The sequence below is a fragment of the Halichoeres trimaculatus genome, unplaced genomic scaffold, assembly GCF_033239565.1.
Source record: "Halichoeres trimaculatus isolate MK-OKI-2021-1 unplaced genomic scaffold, fHalTri1.1 fHalTri1_scaffold_10, whole genome shotgun sequence".
NCBI lineage: Eukaryota > Metazoa > Chordata > Actinopteri > Labriformes > Labridae > Halichoeres > Halichoeres trimaculatus.
Genome location: NW_027437187.1, coordinates 9179131 through 9200015, shown reverse-complemented (window position 1 = coordinate 9200015; position 20885 = coordinate 9179131). Strand labels below are relative to the sequence as shown.

General features: G+C 40.6%; 1 protein-coding gene across 1 annotated transcript in view; it reads left to right on the top strand.

The window, feature by feature from the left end:
• Window positions 1-20885, top strand: part of LOC141796956 (solute carrier family 66 member 2) — an 88280-nt gene that overhangs the window by 49382 nt on the left and 18013 nt on the right. Inside the window, exon 4 of the mRNA XM_074678305.1 lies at window positions 3454-3670. Within this exon, the coding sequence (XP_074534406.1) occupies window positions 3454-3670 (217 nt within the window). The remainder of the gene's footprint in view (window positions 1-3453; window positions 3671-20885) is intronic.

The following is a 20885-nucleotide window of genomic DNA, read 5'->3' as shown; positions in this document are numbered from 1 at the left end:
ATCATGTCCTGAAGTCAGGAGCTTGGCAGCAAACATCGTCACACTCCAGCCCCCACGCCAGCTAATGTGCTGTTATTTAGCCATCAATCCTCTTTAGCTTGTGCCAGCTGGTTTTTCACAGCTTCATGGTCAGGCATGGGCAAGAAGAGATTTTCCATCATTGCATATAATGGTCTGTTAAGGTGGTGGCCTGAGGCGACCAGAATGTAGATTTAGACTGAAATGTTTCCTCTTGTAAACTCTTACAGGAGGGGCTCAGTCTGGGTCATGGGTGGTCACCTTTACTAGCCAAATTGTGATAACAAATGAAATCTTTCTTTATATTGAAAGACAGGATTCAAGGTCATAATCTTTTTTTTTTTATCGTTGCCTTACTGAGGGGGAAAGGAACTGAAAATCTCCTTCAGCTGCTTCACAAACTTCACCAGAAAGATATTCAGTGAACACATAACTCAAAAAACCCTCTTTTAAACATTAGTATTGTTTTATGAAATTATGAAAGGAACACATAGCTGAAGAAATAGTAAAATAAGATACATCTGTAAAAACAAAGAGTACCATTGTACACCCACTGAGGAAGCTACATGATGTGCTCAGTCAAAAGATTTTCTCAGTGGTGTAGATAGAGCAGCTTGACGGTATTTCGTTATTGAACATGGTTGTCTCGTACTGTACAGGCACTTGGATGAGATGTTAGTAGAGAAATTGAGCAGGGGGTCAATACAACTTGTAAGATCATTAGGAAACCACAGATGCCGCTGAGTGACGGCATAACACTAAAGAGAAATCCAGCATCAGTCCCTGTTCAATCCATCGTGCTTCCAATTTAAACTTCAGACCCTGATGAGGAAGTGAAGGAGTCTTGTTTCTACCTGAATGGGTCTAATTTGCATAATCACCTATTCACATATTATCCTATAAAAAGTAGATTTTTAAGTTTAACTTGTTTGGACACTTGTACACTGACCATCTTTACTGTGTTGTACTCAACCATGATTCCCCTCCCACAGCTAGCAGTCACACTACTCTGATGGGAATAAGACTTGAAGTACACACATGGTCCGTCTATCTGACATATCATGCTGATCCCTGATTTAATGCTTACATATAATAAATTTGAAAACAAGACCTTTCACCCCCTGAATTTTCAAAAAATGAGATATTGTGTTTTTTCTGATATCCTAGAACCAGATTTGATGTCTCTGAAAATAAGTCATTGACATTTGGCTTTGAGATTTCGACCTTCATGACGACACAAGGATCCTTTCTTTTTATTGGAGTAAACTGATAAAGCAGCTCCTCATCTGTGATGTCAGTTAGTCACACAACCGCCACCAAGGGATACACCCACCAAGAGCGGAGTATCAACGTACAAGCTTTACATGTTACAGTACCGGTTTGACTCACCACACTGAAGCGTCCTGAGATGATCTGTGTTGAGGTGGATTTTCTTCCTCATGAGCTGCAGAACCGTCCGGGTCTGACTCGGGGTCCAATACAAAAGGACGTATCCTACACTGTGCCATTTTATTAGTGCTATCAATGCCTTACGGTGAAGTTTTGGCAAACAGCAAACTCGCTCGGTCTGCTCCATTCAATATGGCGATTTTGTAAATACTGCCATGCTGCAAAAACCGCCCCCTGGCTCTACCCCCTCCGCCCCTCTGATAGAACTGACCAATCAGAGCACAAAGGGCTGTGACGTTGCGAGGTTACTGGAGGTCATTCTGGAAACAGAGCGTTTCAACGAGATCTTCAGAATGGTCTAAACTGAGAATACTGAGAACGCTATTGTGGGGCAATGAAGGAACTAAATGACTTGTACTGAGGGCAGAAATGCTTTACAGGCATCCTAGTCTGGTATAGTGAAAAGGAGAAACAAGCATCATATGTCCCATTTAAGGGTTGAAGTATTCTTGGGCACAGTACAGATGGCCATTGCGACCACACTGTAACAAGTGTTGACATTTTTGTCCTCATTTTATTCCCTTTGTCTTTGAGCTTTGTCGTTGACACACTTTCAAAGATACACAAGTCAAATGTTACGGCTTTGAACAGTAACAACAATTATGTTTTAAGGTGATTTTGACCAATCCTTCAGAAGACAACCTGACGTTTTTGGCCACAGCGGCTTAAAGCATCAGGATAATTAATTGATTACTTTATGAAGTTACTGTGTTGGTTGAAGGAAAGTCCGGGTCGTATTCACTTGTTGATCTCTCTGTCCATTTATTTTTTCGCTTGAAGCTTAAAAAATGGTCAGCAAACCACATAAACTACAAGGGCTGGGATGATATGCTTTTCTCACAATTCGATTCAATTACAATTTTTGGGGTGCCGATTCGATTAGGATTCAGGAGCCATATTTTTCCACAAAATGCACATCACATGAGTCAGAGAGGAACATTGCACCCTCTGCTGGAGAAAAGTGGTAACTGTTTTCCAATCAAGTTTATAAACAAAGAGTGAAATAAAGAATTTGATTAAAAAAATGATTCAATGTCAAAAAAATCCAAAATTTGACATTGTCAAAAAAATCCCAATATATAGATTTTGATTTTTCTTTTCCACCCCTATACAACCCCACACCTAACTACTGCAGCATCACGCTGGCACAATGGTTCCCTCCATGTAAAACTTGACCCCTAATTACCCCGTACTACACCGTGTAAAAGAATCCATTCAGACACAGCCGGGTTAGGATCAGTTAGTCAGATGTTTAGGTCTCCTCTAAAACACTCAGACGTTCACACCTAATCTCTCCGGCTGGCCACTTCTTCCTCTCTATTTAAGTGACTGTTTTCAGAGGACTAACAACAGCTTTAGTCGGCCGTGGTCCTGGTATTTACTTCTGAGAAGTAAAAGCTCCACATGATAAATTGAGTTGTGTCAGTGGAAAGATAGCTTCATACCAAAGGTAATAAACTTCCTAAATGTGGAGCCTGGCTTTGCCAAAGGCCAGGTTATTCCAGAGTAATAGAAATGTAAAAGCTTTGGAGTATCTCATTTATCTTTGTTCCTTCCACTTATGCATGTGTGCAGTATTGATTTAGGAGTGCTGTCTTTGCAGAATTTCTATGCATCCTGTAATGAAATGCCCTCATTCCTGCTCCCTCTTCCTCCAGTCTTTTTTTCCTGCTATATTAGCCTCTCCTCATTCAATCTTTGCCTGTCACTATTGCTCTACCGTTTCCATTTTCATGTACTGTAAGCATCGTCTGCCCCTAAAGCACTGCACACACTCACAAATGCATAGGCGTTCACTATTCGATCTCTCTTCAGGCTCTATCTGTTTTCCTTCCTTAAATCCTCCCCCACTTCCTCGCTATTTTCACCTTCCCTCCCAGTTTCTCCTCTTCTCTTTCTTATTTTATTTAATGTTGTCCATTTTTTAAACTGTTGCTGAATATTATTGCTTTAAAGTCATTTGCCTGTGTCTGCTCTTTACTCCAGACTTGGACTTTCGCTACTTCTGGAAGTGGTGTGCGTTCGAGGACTACCTGCTGTTCTGCTTCGGCTTCACCGTGCTGTGTGCGGTCGTCACCCTGCTGCTGCTGGACTCTGCTGTGTTTGTGGAGACGCTGGGCTCCCTGGCGGTCATGTTCGAGGCCATGCTGGGCCTCCCGCAGCTGCTGCAAAACTTTCAAAACCACTCCACCAAAGGCATGAGGTACAGTACTCTCAAAGGTCAAACAGAGCCCAGCAGGAAGCCCATAAGTCAGTGTACAGAGGGGGATGTACAGCCGCACAATAGGAGCTGGTGCACACCACTTTCATTAACTTTAATGAGCAGGGAGTGCGAGTTATTCTCAGGAACAAAATATGCAAATAAGGTAATTTATAATCATTACAGGTGGTGCAGAAGAAAGTCAAGGTTTTGGAATATCTCACAGTGTGAGGGTAAATAATTATCCAAGAATCTGCTTCATTGACAAGGATAAATGCCAAACTGGGAAGCATTGATTGAACTTAAACAAGATTAATTTTGTCCACAGTGCCTCCTCATACCTGACATGTAGTCCGCTAACTGCACAGCTGTGAAACATAAAGACGAAAGTAAACTTTCCTGCTTCAGGAGAAGGTGCAAATCACATTTCCCCAGAGGGACACAATGACATGAGAGTAAAGACTCAGACTGTGCCATGTTTCACTCAAGGTCACCCCAAACAGAGAGAGGGAAAGAGGGGCTGAAGGATGAGTGCAAAAGGCTGAGTCTGCATAGAAATGTCCTTTTTGCTGAGGTCATGTTGGAGTGAGCAGAGGTCAGTGTATAAACTAATTAGCCTCTCAGGTAAAGACTGTGAGATCTATTACTCCTCTAATGGCACAGAACCTCAGACTAATTATCATCATTATTTCCTCATTATGCTTCTTGTCCATCATCAGTGCACAAATCACACATACTGTGTGTGTATGTGTGTGTGTGTGTGTGTGTGTGTGTGTGTGTGTGTGTGTGTGTGTGTGTGTGTGTGTGTGTGTGTGTGTGTGTGTGTGTGTGTGTGTGTGTGTGTGTGTGTGTGTGTGTGTGTGTATGCGCGCGCACAGAAAGATAGTGTTTAAGTCAGATAGATGTTCATGTGCTCTTCTGAAAATGTTCCCACATTTTTCAGGGATGCATGAGTGAAAACAAATTGTGGAAATAGTGTGTATTTATATTTAGAGCACCTGCTGTGTGTGTGTGTGTTTCATAAACTCACAGCAGGTATACTCACGCTTTTGCGATGCAGAAATACGATGTGAAATCACATTTAACTGTTGCTTATGTCAGTGTGTACATACCAAGGTGATGTGATGACAGAAGTCTGTTTGTATGCAATTAGTGGGAGTATAAATATGTCATTTTGTTAGTATTATGAGATGCCTTATGAGTAGACTATAATGAAAAAAGACATTTTTTTAATTCAGCCCATGAGAGTTGCTTAAGGTAACAATAATATTACAGAGGGGTTATTTGTTCATCAACAACGGCGGATTTGTGTGCAACTTGGGTACAGAAGCACTGCGGAGTAAAATGGTTTGTCAACCGATGTGGAGGAGTTAACCACCAAAAAACACATATTTTAACTTAATGTCATCACTTTGACGGAAGGCAAAATGCTCCTAGGTTTATAAAATAGCAGTGAGTGGACAGATTTTAGGTGGACAGACGTTTTTAGCAGAGAAACCTAGTGTGTACCCAGAGAGGAAACATAACTCTCACTCCATGCTCATCATGACTGCATTATCCGGGGACACTTATCAGACTGTGACAGACCAGGACGTAAACATCATTTCATAAAATTCCCTTATTTTACCTTGGTCATAAAATCTGTTTCTGTTAATCATAATTTATAGGTTCACTCAATATTCACTGTCCATATTGAGTCCATGTTTGGTGAGAACCTCAGCCCCAAACCAACTTTTTCATTAAATAAGCAAAGTCAAATCTGTATTTTGAGTATCAGCAGTTATTATTGCTTGTTTGCAGTCAAACCTGGTTAACTGAGGTTGGATAAAGAATACACATTTAATTACACACATGCAGATGTCACTGGTGTATCAGTGTAAAGTGTGACCCTGTTAACTGGTGACTCTTGGCCGTTAATCACAGCTGCCGTCCAGTGTAATGGTCAAAAGTTGACAGACTTTGTTTCTGTTGTGTAGTATTTTTTTTACAGCTGTCAACAGAAAAAACGTACATTTTGATGCTTCTGACAGGTTGAATTCAGTGTTTAAAAACGCTAGCTTGTCTGAAGCTAAACGCTGCTCCTGCGGTCAAGATGCGTGCACATCTTTATGATGACGTAGACTGATAATCCCTCTATATTTTATTTAACAGCGCTTTTCAGAACAGAATAACTAAGGGCTTTAAAAATAAATACTTAACTAAAAGAGAAATGTGAGGAGGAATAAAACACCAGAAGAATAAAGTAATAAAAGAATCAAACAATTAAAACTTAGAGATACAAGATCCTGTGTGGGATACAGCCTGAGAATGAATACAAATTTTGAGGATTTAAAAATGCTCAGATAACATCCACTGAAAAAGCACATTGCTGAGAATATGTTTCTCAAGGAGACTAAAAAGAGGATAAGGAGTCCACCAATCTGATCACCTCAGGCAGGTGGATCCAGAGGGTGGAAGCTTTGATAGAAAAGGTCAAAGTAAAGGTCAAAGCAAGCAGAGCCTTAGCTGAAGAACTCAAGTTATAACTGAGCCTGCTCACAACCAGGGATGGCCCGAAGTATGGCCTGAGGAGATAAGAAAAGTACTTGGAAGCAACTTCAGGAAGTGCTTTAAAATTTAACAGTAAAATCTCAAAATCTATTCTGAAATTTATAACGAGTGCAGATTCTGTTGGCCAGTTTACAAAGAGTTGCAGTTGTCTAAAAAAGAAGAGATAAAAGCATGTCAGACAACCTCCAGATTTTCCTGGATAAAAAACAACTCATCTTTGATATTTTGCAGCTGAAGAAAACAAGACAGCACAACTAGTTTGACACCCACGGTTCAGACCGATGCTCTCATCAAAGATGACGGTTTGATTTTTAGACCTGGAAGCTGTATTTTGTGATCCAAAGTCAAAGTGTGTCATCATTCCTGCTCAACCAGAGCCAACAACCTCACCCCAGTTTTTCAGAAGATGCAGATGCAGAAAATCCTGTGATATCCAGCACAGGGGCTGTCACACACAGAGTGTATTTGGCAGGTTGGCTGATGGATGTCAGGTCCTGGACAGAGTTACTGCATTTGGTTTAGTTTTTCTAAACTTTTGGTTCTGATGGAAAAATAAGAGAAAAGGTTCTGTTTTCCTTACTGTCTACAAATCTATAATAAAAGTCATAGAAGACCCCAGCTTCTCTTCCACACCCTGCCTCCTTCACCTTCATCAATAAATAAGTGTTTTGGCTTGTTGAAGCCTGTCTGTCAAAGATCAACTCCCAATGTGAAGAGCATGTGTGAAAGACATGTCAGGACATGCTCCTGTTCTTCTGAAATTATCCAGGAAGTATCAGGGCTTTGCTCAGAGCTACCATCTAACAACGGTTCAGTACAACTCAAATTGTTGTCAGACTATCTGTTTTGTGAGTTTGATTTGGCTGATGATTCTTGAGAAGTAATAGGGCTTTGTACAGAGAATAAATAATCCCCTACCTCTGACCCAGTCTGTTCAACAGGTAGCTCCAACATCGCTCATTTTCCTCCCTGTGCTCTGAGGAGAGGAGGGGTGTCTCAATCAGGGTGGCTGACTTGTGTAAATAAGACAACTAACAGAAAGGGACAGCTGTGTGTGTGTGCTTGTAGGTGACACAGATGCTTTTGTCCTGTCTCACAAATTTGGCTTAATGGTGGTCAGGTCATTTTCTGACGTGCTGCAGAGTCTCATCATAAGAATTTCATCACCGATGTGAAGCCATCATAGCTTTGTCATTTATAAGGACCACAGACTGTAAGAGTGACAGAGATACTGGTCCAGGTTTGTTTTTCAGGTTACACTCTTAATAGATGGATAGATAGAAAGATACAAGCTTTATTGTCAGTGTACAGAGTACAGTGAAATTCTGCTTGGCAGCATCTCTCAAATAGTAGTACCAGCAGCAGGATAATTCAAAAAGGCAACAAAAATAAAGTGCAAGCCAAATGAAGTGTTTACATAAATAGTTGTAAAAAAATATAAAATATAAATAGTAGTGCTGTCAGTCGATTAAAAAATAATAAATTACAGGATTTGTAATTGATTAATCTAGTTAATCACATTTTAATCTCACATCTGTTAAAGTTCCCAAATAAAGAGTCTGAATTCTAGGAAATCACAAAACTGTAGGGCATGACGAATAAAATGTATACACAAAGAAGAGAAGATTTGTAAACCCACATTTTTTTCAACTGGCCAATATTAAACTGTCCATGTTTGCTGCCATTGACGTTGTGCAACCATTAACTATGTCTGTAGAAGTAAAATGTGTTTTTTAGCGGGGGTAGATGGGGTCTGGTGGAGCCTGTCAATCAAAATCCTGCTCGTAAACTACTGTGGGTGAGAGCGGTGCGCTCTTTGGATGAGAGAACAGCATGGATATGAGGAGAAGATGTGACATGACAGAGACATAGGGAAACGCTACAAGTCAGAAAAGTTTAGTCAGCTCACGCTCCAACTGAGGATGTGTCCAGTAGTTCAGAGAGAAAGAGCGTGAGAAAAGACGACGGAGATCATGGAGAGGATCAAAGTGCCTGAGATGATAGGGATTATAGAAAGTACATTAACGTGTACAGTACGGTACACGTTAATGTGACAACCCTAATAAATAGACATAAGATATAAACAGACTGTGCAAGTCAGGTTTTTTGCTGTTGCCCGTTGGGCTAGAGGATAGTAGTTGTGGTTGTAATGCCAGTTGTAATGTCACTTTATGTTCTTGGTTTGATTTGTTAGTTCTTCTTGAACAAAATCTGTTGTTGTTTTTTACATTTATTTTTATTTATGCCTTCAAACTGATTAACATTGAAAACTGCAGATAAATGTGAAGAAAGTGCACTAATTTCGTTTTTTAAAATAAGAATAATGTCATATTATAAGGAACTAGATAAGTACATTTTTCTTACCACATTCGTTTTACTCTTCGCAAGCAACTCGGGCATCATTTTTCTCTCTTAGTATCTTAAAATAAGACAATTTTGGCTTGTTAGGTTAATGTGACTCATATTTAGTCTGATAAGAGACAAAAAAAAAAATAGAAATAAACACTTGCTCTGATTTCTTTTTTTACAGTGTTGTAGGTGAATGTTAGTCATCCACCAGAAATGCTTTGGCCAAATGTATTTTTCTTACTCTTACATTTTATGAAGTCAGACTTAAATTGCACAAAGTACTGTGCAGCATATTGAAATATTATATCTGAGTGTCTCTTCCAAGATGTTGTTGTACCATTTTTCATCACATTAAAATTTCATAGCTGTTGCACACCCGTCGGGGGGATAAGTGTGCAACATAAAGTAAAGAAGGACTTTTTCTTGTCAGTCCCCAAACCCCAGATGCAAAATTTAGTTGAAAGAGGAGAGAAGAAGTGTCTATAAAACGAGAAAAAAAGTATATTTTTACAAACGTACTTATCTTCAAAGATTAAGATTTGTGAACTGAACCAAAGTCCCTTCTATATTAGCGTTTCAGCTCCTCAACCCAAAGAATAACCCACTAAACAAACAAACAAAGGCAACACAAAAAATCGATCACACAAAACCAAGAAAACACTGTTTTGAATGGAAAGAGAAAGATGAGCTGACTGGTTAAACATGCTCCCTCTCATCTGATCCGTCCCTCCAGCCACAACAATACAGACATGTCCATGTCAGTGACATCTCTTTAATACATGTTCACCAATGAGTCCTCACCTTGCTCATTATACAGATTGTTTCAGTACTGTTGGTGTGTTTTAAATCTCTTTAGGTTTGAGATGAGAGGGATTAAAGGGACTGAGGAAGCCCGGACCACCAGGAAGTGGAGCTTGAGACTAGACTGGAACCTCAGGCAATGAGAAATGAAGCTGGGCCCTGTTCTACGAAGCAAGTTCAGCCTAGCGAGATAGCCTTGGAGCTACCTCACTGAACTGAGCGCAGTAGCTGGCGGTCTCACTACACTGTTTTATGATGCTGGTTATCAACCTCATAAGTGGATCCAGCTAGGCAATGAGCGCGTGCACACATATAAGGTGGAGCCCGAAAATTGCTGACAGTCTAAATGCGTAAGTGTAGTGCAAAAAAAATCTTTTTTGTCATTATCATCCTGAAATAGCACTGTTCACCATGTACTTTTACTGTAACATACAACATACCTAATCTATTTCTTAGATTAATTTATTCCTTTGTTCATTCCTGTCATGTTTACATTTTTTTGTGTGATATGTAGCCCACATGAGCCCTACATGAATTCCTGCCACAATTTTAATACGGGCAATAAAATATTGTCATGGAACAGAAGTGTTGGCATTGAAGATCTCATTACGGCAATGAGAGTTATTCATTCCCTTTAACTACCTGTAGAAAGTGTCATGTACTACCAACCCCTCCCTGGAAAACCGGTAACTTTCATAAAGGTGGTCATCCGAAAAAGAGAGTGAGTCGGTGCGGTCCCTGAAAACTCTTTCGCACTGGAGTCCTCCTCGGACAATTCGAGCTCCGATGTCCACGGGATCCTCTAAGAAAGGACAAGCTATTGTTTCGTGAGGGCTCGTTGGTCAGTGGGTGGGGTTTTTATAGTCCACGAGTTCAATCTGGAACCTAACCTGCCCTGGAGCAGGTTAGCCGTTCAGCGTGTGTTGCCATGGAGACTCGCCTCGCTGAGGAGTGATCCCGTGTCGTAGAACAGGGAATCCTGAACCTATCCTCAAAGCTACCTCGCTAGGCAGTAATCCTGCTTCGTAGAACAGGGCCCTGGTTGCAGAGATGGTTAACACTGTAGTACATCATGTGTCCACTGGGGGCTGAGGGAACACAAACACAGCAATTAGAAAAGGCTGGTCTTTACATCAAAAATAAATGTTTACAACTTGATTTGAAAAAAGCTGAATAGCTCACACACTGTACATGAGTTCAGTTTTTTATAGGCTGTCTGGATATCAAGATCATGAGTTTAACAATTGAATGCACAGCTCACCTCATTGCTGTGCCTGTTAGTGAGGAGGCTCAAAGCCTGCTTCTTTCCCTCACACTACTTCAACAGAAGTTAGGTGAGTTCACCATTCCCAATAATGCTTCAAATCTCCATATCAGAAACAGACGTAATAAAGACTATGTTCATTTATTACACAGTCTATGGTCAAGACCCAGGGTCTATGCTAGCTTCTGGCTCAGTAGGGAGAGTGACTGAAGAAGTGAGCCAAACAGGGGTTGGAAAGGCATGTGCTGATTTGATGCAGGCGATTGAACTGGATTCAAAGAGATGGTCCTGTTCCTGAATTTACTAAGTGATCTGCATGTCATACTCCACAGTCTCACTTTTGTTAATTCTTGTTTTAATTTCCAGGAAACATTAGAGTGAAATATTTTCATGCCAAAGAGGAGACGTGAAGGTCTCTGCTGCATGGAGGCAGTGTGCATGTTTCTCCCCTGAAAAGAAAATCCTTCCACTGCAGAAAAGTGAGAGTCGCTTCACAAACCATATGATGCACACACATACATCCTCCCCCTTCTTCTTCTTCCGTGCCCTCTTTTAGCTAACTGTCTGCTCTGTCATGTAGCTTTCATGCTGGAAACTCACGCACAGAGGGTCAGTCAAGCCTGCATATACTTTGCCTCATGCAACACATGCATTCATAAACATAAGAAATGAGCTCTGAAAGTACTTACCGGTAAGATTTATGTTCTTATGTAATGTGGTGAAGTACCTAAAGGTTGAGAGGCACAGCTGATTCACTGTTTTAATGGCAGTTTTTCCTGTTAATATGCCCCATTTCACTGAAAGTGTCTCCAGGGTTTACATCTGGCTCTTCCTATGCGAACTCTTAAGACTCAGGGTTGAAACCATGCCAAAGGTTTAATATGCAACAGAAATGCATCACTCTGAGTTATTATTATGCAGAAAAAAAAGAAATCAAAAACATTGCTTTGTAATGATGATAAATAATAATAAGTTCTTGTTAGAGTCCAGTAGCTTGGCTGACCCTACATGTTGAAGCAGCACATTCAGCAGCTGTGTCTCTGTGTGTCACAAGTTTCAGATCTTATGACTCTCATCATCTGCACTAAAAGTTTTTCTCATTCGTTCAGTTAAACGACAGCAAACTGTTTTCCAGATCTGATGACGCAGCACACGCTCTGCCCTTCCTCTCGTCTTCTCCCAGGGTGAAACAGTTACTGGCTGTTGTCATGTCAGAGTCTCTGGAGGCTCATTACTGAGCCGAGGTGGTGAGAGTATGGATCCGTTTTATAAAGAGCTGCTCACCTTTCCCAGGTCGCCCAGATAGCCTCAGCTTTAGACTGATGTTGTTGAAAAGCTGAGTTAAAACACATCTGCTAACACAGAGCCCTTGGTAAGAGACAGAAAAGCAGAGAGAAAAGGAGGGGGGGGGGCAGAGTAGACTGGATTAGTCATGATAAACAGAAAAAAAAAGAAAATTGATTAGTTCACAGCTTTGAGGGGAAAAAAGTAAGACATCTTAGTCATCTTCCTTTCTTTTTTCCCCTTACTTTTTATTAAAGCTTTCATACTAATCTCTCATATAATCTGCATTTAACTGCAGATTTTGTTGGCAGGCATCAGTGTTTGGCATTTAGGTTTTCTGGTTTCTTTTGAATTGTTGAATCTTTATGAAAAGCAATGTGAGTGCACTAAACAGTCAGCTCTAGTGTTTTAGTATTTCTCCTTCTCCTTTTCTTAAGTTGTGAGTTTAACTGTGAACACTAAAATGCACTGGACATGAAGTCTAGGCTTCAAGTTCCTTTTTCCCAAATTCTGGCCGAACTGAAAGCTCTCAACTTGAGTGAAGCTCCCAGAGGTTACTGTTGTCAGAGCTTAGCAAACAGGTTCAAAGATTAATTCAAACCAAGCTGGTTTGTACTCTTTACTCTTCCAGTGAGAACAGAATCAGAAGTGAGGGTGTGGAAGTTTCCAGATGGCAAGCATCTTTATGCTGTGGTCACTTTCATTGGTGTGTTGGCTTTAAGATGGGCAAAAACATGTTCACTTTCACTATTAGTTTGGATGGTGTGAAGTACACCCCTCACAATTTTATCACTATACTCAAGGAAATATGCAAGAACAAATGAAAACTAGAAAATCACTCTGAGAGCGCAGACCTCCTCAAAGCATATTATGATTGTCACTAACACTTTAGTCCTACTTTAATGTTATACTCCCTTTCGGCTGACTGTCTGCTACAATTTGGTGTTAGTTGCAGGTTTGTACGATTATTTGTTTCCTGACAGTGTTGAAAATTATGATGACCCAGTACACATTTCATATTCCAGATCTTAGTATCCAGAATATTTCCAGGATCTGGATTGTATTTTTACATCTGTCAGAAATTTTGATGACCTTGTCTTGTATTGTTTTTCAAGGCAATCCGACCATTTATGGTGGAGTTCTATACACATATGGTGAAAACGACCCTATCTCACAATGATAAAGAATACTTAAAAAAAAAATCCTGGATCCAGACGGTGATCCAGATCACCTCAAAAATTGAATCACTTCTTCCTTATCCCATTTTGAATATTTCCTTAAAATTTCATCAAGATCTGTTTGTTAGTTTTTGAGTCATGTTGTTCACAGAAAAATAAAAAAACAGAAAAACTCTCCCAAAAACATAACCACCTTGGCAGAGGTAAAAACGGCCTAAATCATATTTTAACAAGTATTACAGCTTGCAGTTGGCTGCATTTTTTTATAGAAATAGAAAATCCATTTTTGTTTAACTGCCACTGTAGCTTGAGTACTCCAAAATTGACAAACTACTCAGTGCTGTGTTGTCTCTTCTTTAAACCAATAATACTGGAGTGTGTCATAATAAAAAGTGACATGTTAAAATTTAAAGGGAGTGTATGGGCTTTTTTGGGCTTTATTGTCTGTTGTGATACTACTTTAGTAGCTTTACATGATTTACAGCTCAGGAAAAATCAGCCTCTGTCTGAAACACTTTGATTTAGCTGCTGTCTCTTTAAGGCTCCCTGTGCCACAAACCCCCTCCCCTCTGATGGGCCGGCCCCCTGGAGGCCTGTTGAGGGCAGTGCTATGTGCAGACCTTGGTGTTTGAGGCTCATCCCTCCAAAGTGTCATGAGCCAGTAAGGAGATCCTTGTGTGAAGACCTCATCATTTAGACTCGTCTGGTAACAATCTTGTGCTATTTTTTAGAGCGGACCATTTCGATCAGTTTACAGACAGAAACAGGGATGTCTGCAACATGAATATGTAGAGGTTTGAAAATCACATAATGTGCTCTTTGCTCTACTTGCAAACAGGAAAAACAATGCTCAGGTTATTCATTTTGGTTTATTATTTGAGCCTGGTTTGTATCAGTGTTGATTTGGCTGAAACTACACTCTGAGACATGTTGCACCTGTAGCTCAGCTTGCCTATTTTTTTAATAATGCTGAAATTAAAACCATTAGTCCTATGTGTTATAGGATATGGCAGAGCCCTTTTGTACGGAATTTTATTGAGCTTTCCTCTCAGCTGAACTTCACTGGAAACAAAAAAGAAAAGCTCAGAGGTAATAATAAGGCTCATTATCGATCTCTTTGTTTGAACTCTCTGTGACCACCTGCAGATAAAAGCATAGGCAGAGTAAAGTGCAGCATCTGTTAGCCGCACTCTTCAAAGGAAATCTGCTTTTAATTCCCTTTGTGGGTTCATGTTACAGTGAAAATTAAGGTAACAGTCACCACTTGATAAAAGATCAAAAGTGGTTTTGATGTGAAAGCAGCGTTAATAACTCCATAGTTCACAGTGACTATTACTGACCTCTATGATGCCGTCTTGCTTTGAAAACTCAAACTGTTCAAAGCACCAGAGGCTCATAAGTCAAATAAAATAGCCAGTCTAAGTATTTATTGAAAACTGACTATTCAGAGGTACCAGCATTTTGTAGCCAAGAGTTTTGACCCTCTGCCAGTCACAAAAAGGCACTCATCCCCCTGGTGGAAGCTAGAATTAAAAGTTAAAGTATCAAATAAATATCAGTGTGTTTTTTCTTTTGTGAGGGATTTCTCAGTGCTCTTTGTGCAGCAGTCTGGGGAGCTTGCCTGTTTTTCTCCTCCCTCTCATTTATCTACTTTGCCTCGTCTCCAGTCCTCCTCTCGCAGCTCTGCAGAAAAGCAGCCGACCTTCACAATGTCACTCACAGTGGACTGTGGTGCTGGAAATCTGTGGCGCTGAGTAAAGAATATGCAGACAAAAAGAATTTTCCTTCCCCTTTCAATAGGAACTTATCTCTGTTTGAGTCTTTTCTTCGACAGTCCTCAGCTTTCCTGATCCACACTTTTCTGCTGCGTCCACTTCGATCATCTCCTCTGCTCCACGGTGTCTCAGCTGAGCCCAGATAAAAAGAGCTATCAAATACAAAACATGAATAGACATTTTTTTTTTAACACTGCAGGTTTGCTGCTTGTTCAGGTCCTATCTTCCTTCATACTTGTTTCTCTGTGTCACTCACACCTCACAGCTCCCAGCTTGTTTCTTGCTCTCAGCTCAGGGTAACACCCTTCAAACGTTAATGGTGTTCCTATCATCCTGACCCTTTAGGAGCAGCCTGATGGGTGTTTCTCTTCTCTCCTGAGGTGCCCATTACCTTGAGCCCATTTCAGACAGAGCGGCAGCACCTTTTCATTCTGGTTCTGCAGGATGTCATGCAGACACAGAGATGACCTCCCAGCACTTTGTGACCTGTGTACCAGAGCAGTGTGTCTCCACAGGGCGTGCAGCTGGGAGATGAGTGTGAGGACAGTGGATCAGATATAAAAGTACATATCTGAATTTGTAAATAGACAGCCACCCCTTCCTCTGGAGGTAGGGATGGGTACCGAGTTAGGTACTTTTATAGGTACCGACCGAATTCTGTCAAAAGTACAGAGTACCAAATCACATAAAATCAAAAGGTACCATATTTAGGTACCTAAATGCATCCTTGTGACTGTGGGGGAGTGAAAGAGTAGGAGATTTTCCATGCTGGACATGAACACAGCATTGCAAGGTTATATATTGAAGAATGAAGAGGTTAAATTAAAAAAAAAAAGTATTTTATTCTTCGATAAATTTATATATTTTTTTTCCACTATAACACAGAAAGTACCGAAATTTGGTACCGTTGAGTACCGGTACCGATTGACAGGTACCAAGTATAGGTACCGTATCCTTTCAAATGTGAAAGGTACCCATCCCTATCTGGAGGTTTTAAACAGTAAAACAAACAAACAGTAAACCTGAGTCTACACAAGCAGCAAAAGCTCTTAGGCTCAGGCACATCAAATCTATGTGTTTTTTAATTCATATACAGTCCTAAAACCTGAGAAATCCTTTCCTGGGGCTCTGACACCACACCCAGAGTTATAACATGTAACAATCCACAACACCAGGTCCATAAACCTTTTGTTTTATACATTTCTTGAGGGGGTGGTTAACCCAGTTTATGTTCAACCTTTAAAGAAGAGATTGCCTCATAAAACTTATTTGTGATTCTTTTTTTTATTATTATTTTATACTCTAAGTCACTTTGTTTCCTGTTTGATACAATTTGGCTTTCAATTTGAAAGGACTATAATTGTGCATCAGCTGGAAGGTGGAGTTAGATGAAAATAACTCGGGGAAAACAATGTTTTATTTTTTGTACCCTCAGAGAGGCTTCAGCTCTTACTCTGCAACTTATTGTTCTGTCTTTCCTCTGATGTGACCTGGAGAGTAGGTGAAAAATGCTTTGTGAAACTTGTAAATATGAAGCAGAGAGAGTGCTTTCCTGCAGGTTTATACATAATCTTAGCACCAAAAAGAAGGAAATCTGTGTTTGGTGGATTATTTTATTGTTGTGACAGTGCCTCTTGGATAAAAAAGATAATTATAACTGTGTGTTGTCACTCTAGCACGAACAGCACACCTAAGCTGATTACCAGAGTGTTCAGTAGGGTTGTGTACTTCTGGCAGGCCATCCCATCCTCTCTTCTCCCAAATTCTGGAGCTACTCTGAGCAACCCTGCGCTGGTTTGGTCCTAAACTGTGGAAATATGGAACAGGGTTGCAAAATCTCATCTCCAGATCTGTGCACTGAGACGGCCTCCAATGACGTCAAGTCTGTTGTTTTTTCCAGTGACGGAGGTGTCGCCTCACACCATCACACTGCCCCCACCAGACGATGTCGCTCCATTATTACACCCATCAGTATAGGGTTTTGTTTTCTTTGGACTTTGTCTCTAAAATCCTAGTCGTATAAAGCTTGTCCTTTACCTTAGAGCCAGAATGTCTCATTTATCATGATTCAGGCTTTAAACTTAGCAGTCTTGTGTCCTCCTCTTTGGTTTGGGGAGGTTTTGGATTTCTTCATACCAGTTAATGAATATTGTGATATTGTAGAATAGAATAGAAAATACTTTATTTATCCCCGAGGGGAAATTCAGAAGTCACAGCAGCATTTAAGAAAACAAAAGTAAGAAAGTGTATAGAAAGTGCAAAAAGGTCCACAAGAAAATCGATGACGACATCCCGTCCACCACTCGTCCACCACTCTCCAGCCCAGCCAGTCTCCACCTCCACAGGGTCCAGGACTGAGCCTCCCCAGCAGTCTGTTCAGTCTCTGTCTCCTGGATCCTGTCTGCTCACAGCAGGTGAAGTTTCTCCAATGTGGCGCCGGCATCCGATGTCAGCTCCGTCAGCCACGTCCGTGAACAGCACGATGCTTTGCCCTCCGGCAGCCCCTCTGCCGCTGGGCTAGTGCGGCTAGCTCGTCCATCCCACCAGAGATAGATCCCACGTTCCCAACAACGATGGATGGAAGGACAGGTCCACGTCGTCACCTCCCAGCTCACACTCGAGAACCAGCACGTCGTCCCCACCTCCTCCTCCTCACCTCGAGGGAAATCATCAAGCCCTACACTAGTTAGCATTGACATGCTACAGGCTGCTAACAGCTAATTTCACATGTAAACAATGCAGCCATGGTTACATGTAGGATCTCCAGACAAACACAGGAGAAAAGTAGTAAAAATATCGCTGAAGCCACAAAAAGTTTGGTGTCCGTGACCGACAATGAACCATACAAAGTGATGATCCACTCCAAATACAAAGATGACGAAAAAGAGATGAAAAAAATTACAAGAAACGGACAAAGAAGAGAGAGCTGCTGCAACAGGCTGCTACTTGGGCAGCGCCTAGCAATGATGTTGCATTATTTAGGTAAAATTTGCATTTTTTGGTGGTTAACCCCTTGTATAGCCAAACAAACCATTGAACTTCTATAACCAAAATGCATGCACAGCTGTAACTGTTTACAAACAGTAAAAGTGTCTGTAAAGAAAGGCAGATAGCATCCCCTGCTGTTTAAGGGGAATCTTTTCATTCATTTCTCATCTCTTCAGATTTAATCATCACCTTTTTGTGCAGATTTTAAACATTTGCAAAGTTTTGGAATTTGAGTTTAGGAACCTACATTTAAGTACATGGGTACATACGTTTTGAGGCTTCCAAGAGAGAATTAGTCTTCATCGTGTTTTGGAATCACAAGAGAGAGCAGTTTAGAAAATGTATGAATTAAACACCAGAGCTGTGTTAATTTAAACTGAGGAAGTTAAATTTACCATTTCAGATTTGCAGTGTGGCAGTAGTAAGTTCTAAATTAACACTGGTAAGAGTAGTTTTTAAAGCAACAGTTTTTGTTTAATACATTTAACACTCATGAAGAGTAAAGCAAAAGAGAGTAAATGTCTTTTCATTATGAAAGTGTTAAGTGTCAAATGTAAATAACACTGTAGGTTTTAATTCTCTTATAGTGTTAAAAGTTTTTCACACTTCTCAGTGTAATGTATCAGACAGTGTTGAATATTAACTCTTTCCAAAGTAAAAATGACTCAACACTGGGTCAAGTGTTATTTCAACTCACTGTGTGCACTATGTCTGTGTTGAAATTAACTCTATCACTGTTGAATTGATACTGTTCATTTTGTAATGTAGAAACATACAAACTTCAAAGGAGTGAAGTGAGCCAAAAGACAAAATGCAGCACTTAAATCTACTTCTGTGGATGACAGCATTGCCACAACCCTGTCCAAAAGCTGTGGGAGATGAAAGTGTTGGAAGTTAAGGGGGGGTGCCTCAATTAAAGGGATGGTATCACTGGGGCAGAGCCAGGCATCAGTAACCTAAAAAACAAAAACAGACTGCTGGTAAAAAGAGAAAATCACAGCCAAATCCCCACAGCACCAAGCTGAAGAACAGAGAAGGATGAGGGGAAGGCAATCGTGTTTGGGTGTTAACTGATTCAGCGCAAATTGAGGCATGAAATGAACATCTTTGATAAACAACAAAGTGTCTGATATTAAAAAAGAAAAAGAAAATATTAGAGATTTGTAGCAGGTAGCTTAAAACACCAGGAGAGCTTGTTGAGTAATACTTTGTTTTGTCTCAGGGTAACTGACTGCTCCGGTAGAAATCCAAAAGCTTTTGTTCCAATTAGCTGTGATAACAGTTTAGCCAGTGCCAGATAGTTTTTCTGTTTATTGAATCATTTCGATTTTTTATCAAGCAGAAAAAAAGAAAAGAAAATTAAAAGAAAGAAAAACTAGGCTCCATTGAATTTCTTTAATGTGTGAATCTGTAACTTTACTGGCAACCTTTAACCAGGGGCATAGGTAAATGATGAAACAGTGTTTTTATCATGGGCCAAAAGTAATGATCCTACTTTGTATCTAGGGCTACATGGTGCATGGTACAGTGGTCAACACTGTTGCCTCACAGCAAGACGGTTCCTGGTCTGTCTGGGCTTGGCAGGAGCCTTTCTGTGTGAAGTTTGCATGTCCCCACTGCATAAACAAATAAGCACAGCTAGCAGGTAGTATCTTGTAGCCTAGCTTGGCCTCACCAAGACCGTAAAACCAGTCACTAGAAGCATCTTGACTCACTGTACTGCTAAGAAGTTTGACTCCTTCTGTGACCATTTGGTAGACGTCATCACCTGCTGCTCTTCCCCTATTTCCTGTCTGTATCCAGCTGTCCAATTAAAAACAGAAATGAACACAGCAACATGATGGAACCCTGGCTTTCAGGAGGATTGTCTTCACAATGATTACACTGGGGAATAATTTGTTAAGTTAGATTTTTATGCTGATTTAAACTAAAATTGTCATGCTGATTCCAAAATTGTAGTCAGTTTTTTTTCTAGCACGTCAAGTTTTTTCTCCTACCTTACTCTCCAGATAAGCTAAATTCCACTGATTAGTTGTAGTAAGACTTGCCAGCTGATTACAGTTGGACTCATCTACATCTATGTGGCAACACTTTGTGCAGTCACAATTGAGACAGTGCGGTGAGAGGTGTGTGGAGCTCCTAATAGGTCAGTACGATCAGTATCTGCAGAAAGCTAGCATAGTAGGAATTACAAGGATTTTATGCTCTACTCTTAATCTTGTAACCATGGGCAAGTTCTGTTTCGTTTCATGCTGTTTTTTTAGTTTTCAAAGCTTGTAACTATTCCATCTTAGAGTTCTATTTACATAGGTATATATTTCCTTTGTTCCAGATCAAGTCTGCTCCTGTAGCTCCTCCTGTTGCCATATCCTTTGTAAAAACATAATAGTGTAAAAGAGACATTGCAGCCATGCCAGTTTCTTTCATGTTTCACTGGATGTCAGTATTTAAAGGTCCCATATTCTGCCCCTTTCCTGCAGTTTAATATGGATCATTGATGTCTTCATGAAATGGTAGTAACATTTTTTGGTCCAAAAAGCCAATAAATCAAGCACAGCAGCATTGTTTCCAGGCTCTCATAGCCCCTCTGTTCAGAACGCGCTGATTTAGTGGGCGTGACCTTCATATGTAAATGAGCCACCGCTGATACAGCCCTGCTCTTCTGCGTCACTGAGAACAGCGCTACGAGCTCCGAGTGCACAATGGTTAGAAAACAGCGAAGCTCGTTTACCGTAACATTACAGGCTAAAACAACAGGCTAACCGCAGCTACAGATAGCATCCTGAAGCTAACGCTGAGGAAAAGCTCTTACATCTGCTCCACAGCACACAGCATTTAAAATACTCGCATTTCCAGGGTCCGAGGTTTGTTGGTGGATGGTTGGTAATGCACCTGGATTCAGGACCAGTCTATTCACTAGCCCTCTGATGTACTGTCCAAAGTTGGAAAAGCAGTCGGCCGTGAAGTGACAAGCACACACATGCACAGTTTTACTGAGTGTAGCTGGCACATTTTCTTGATAAATGAAC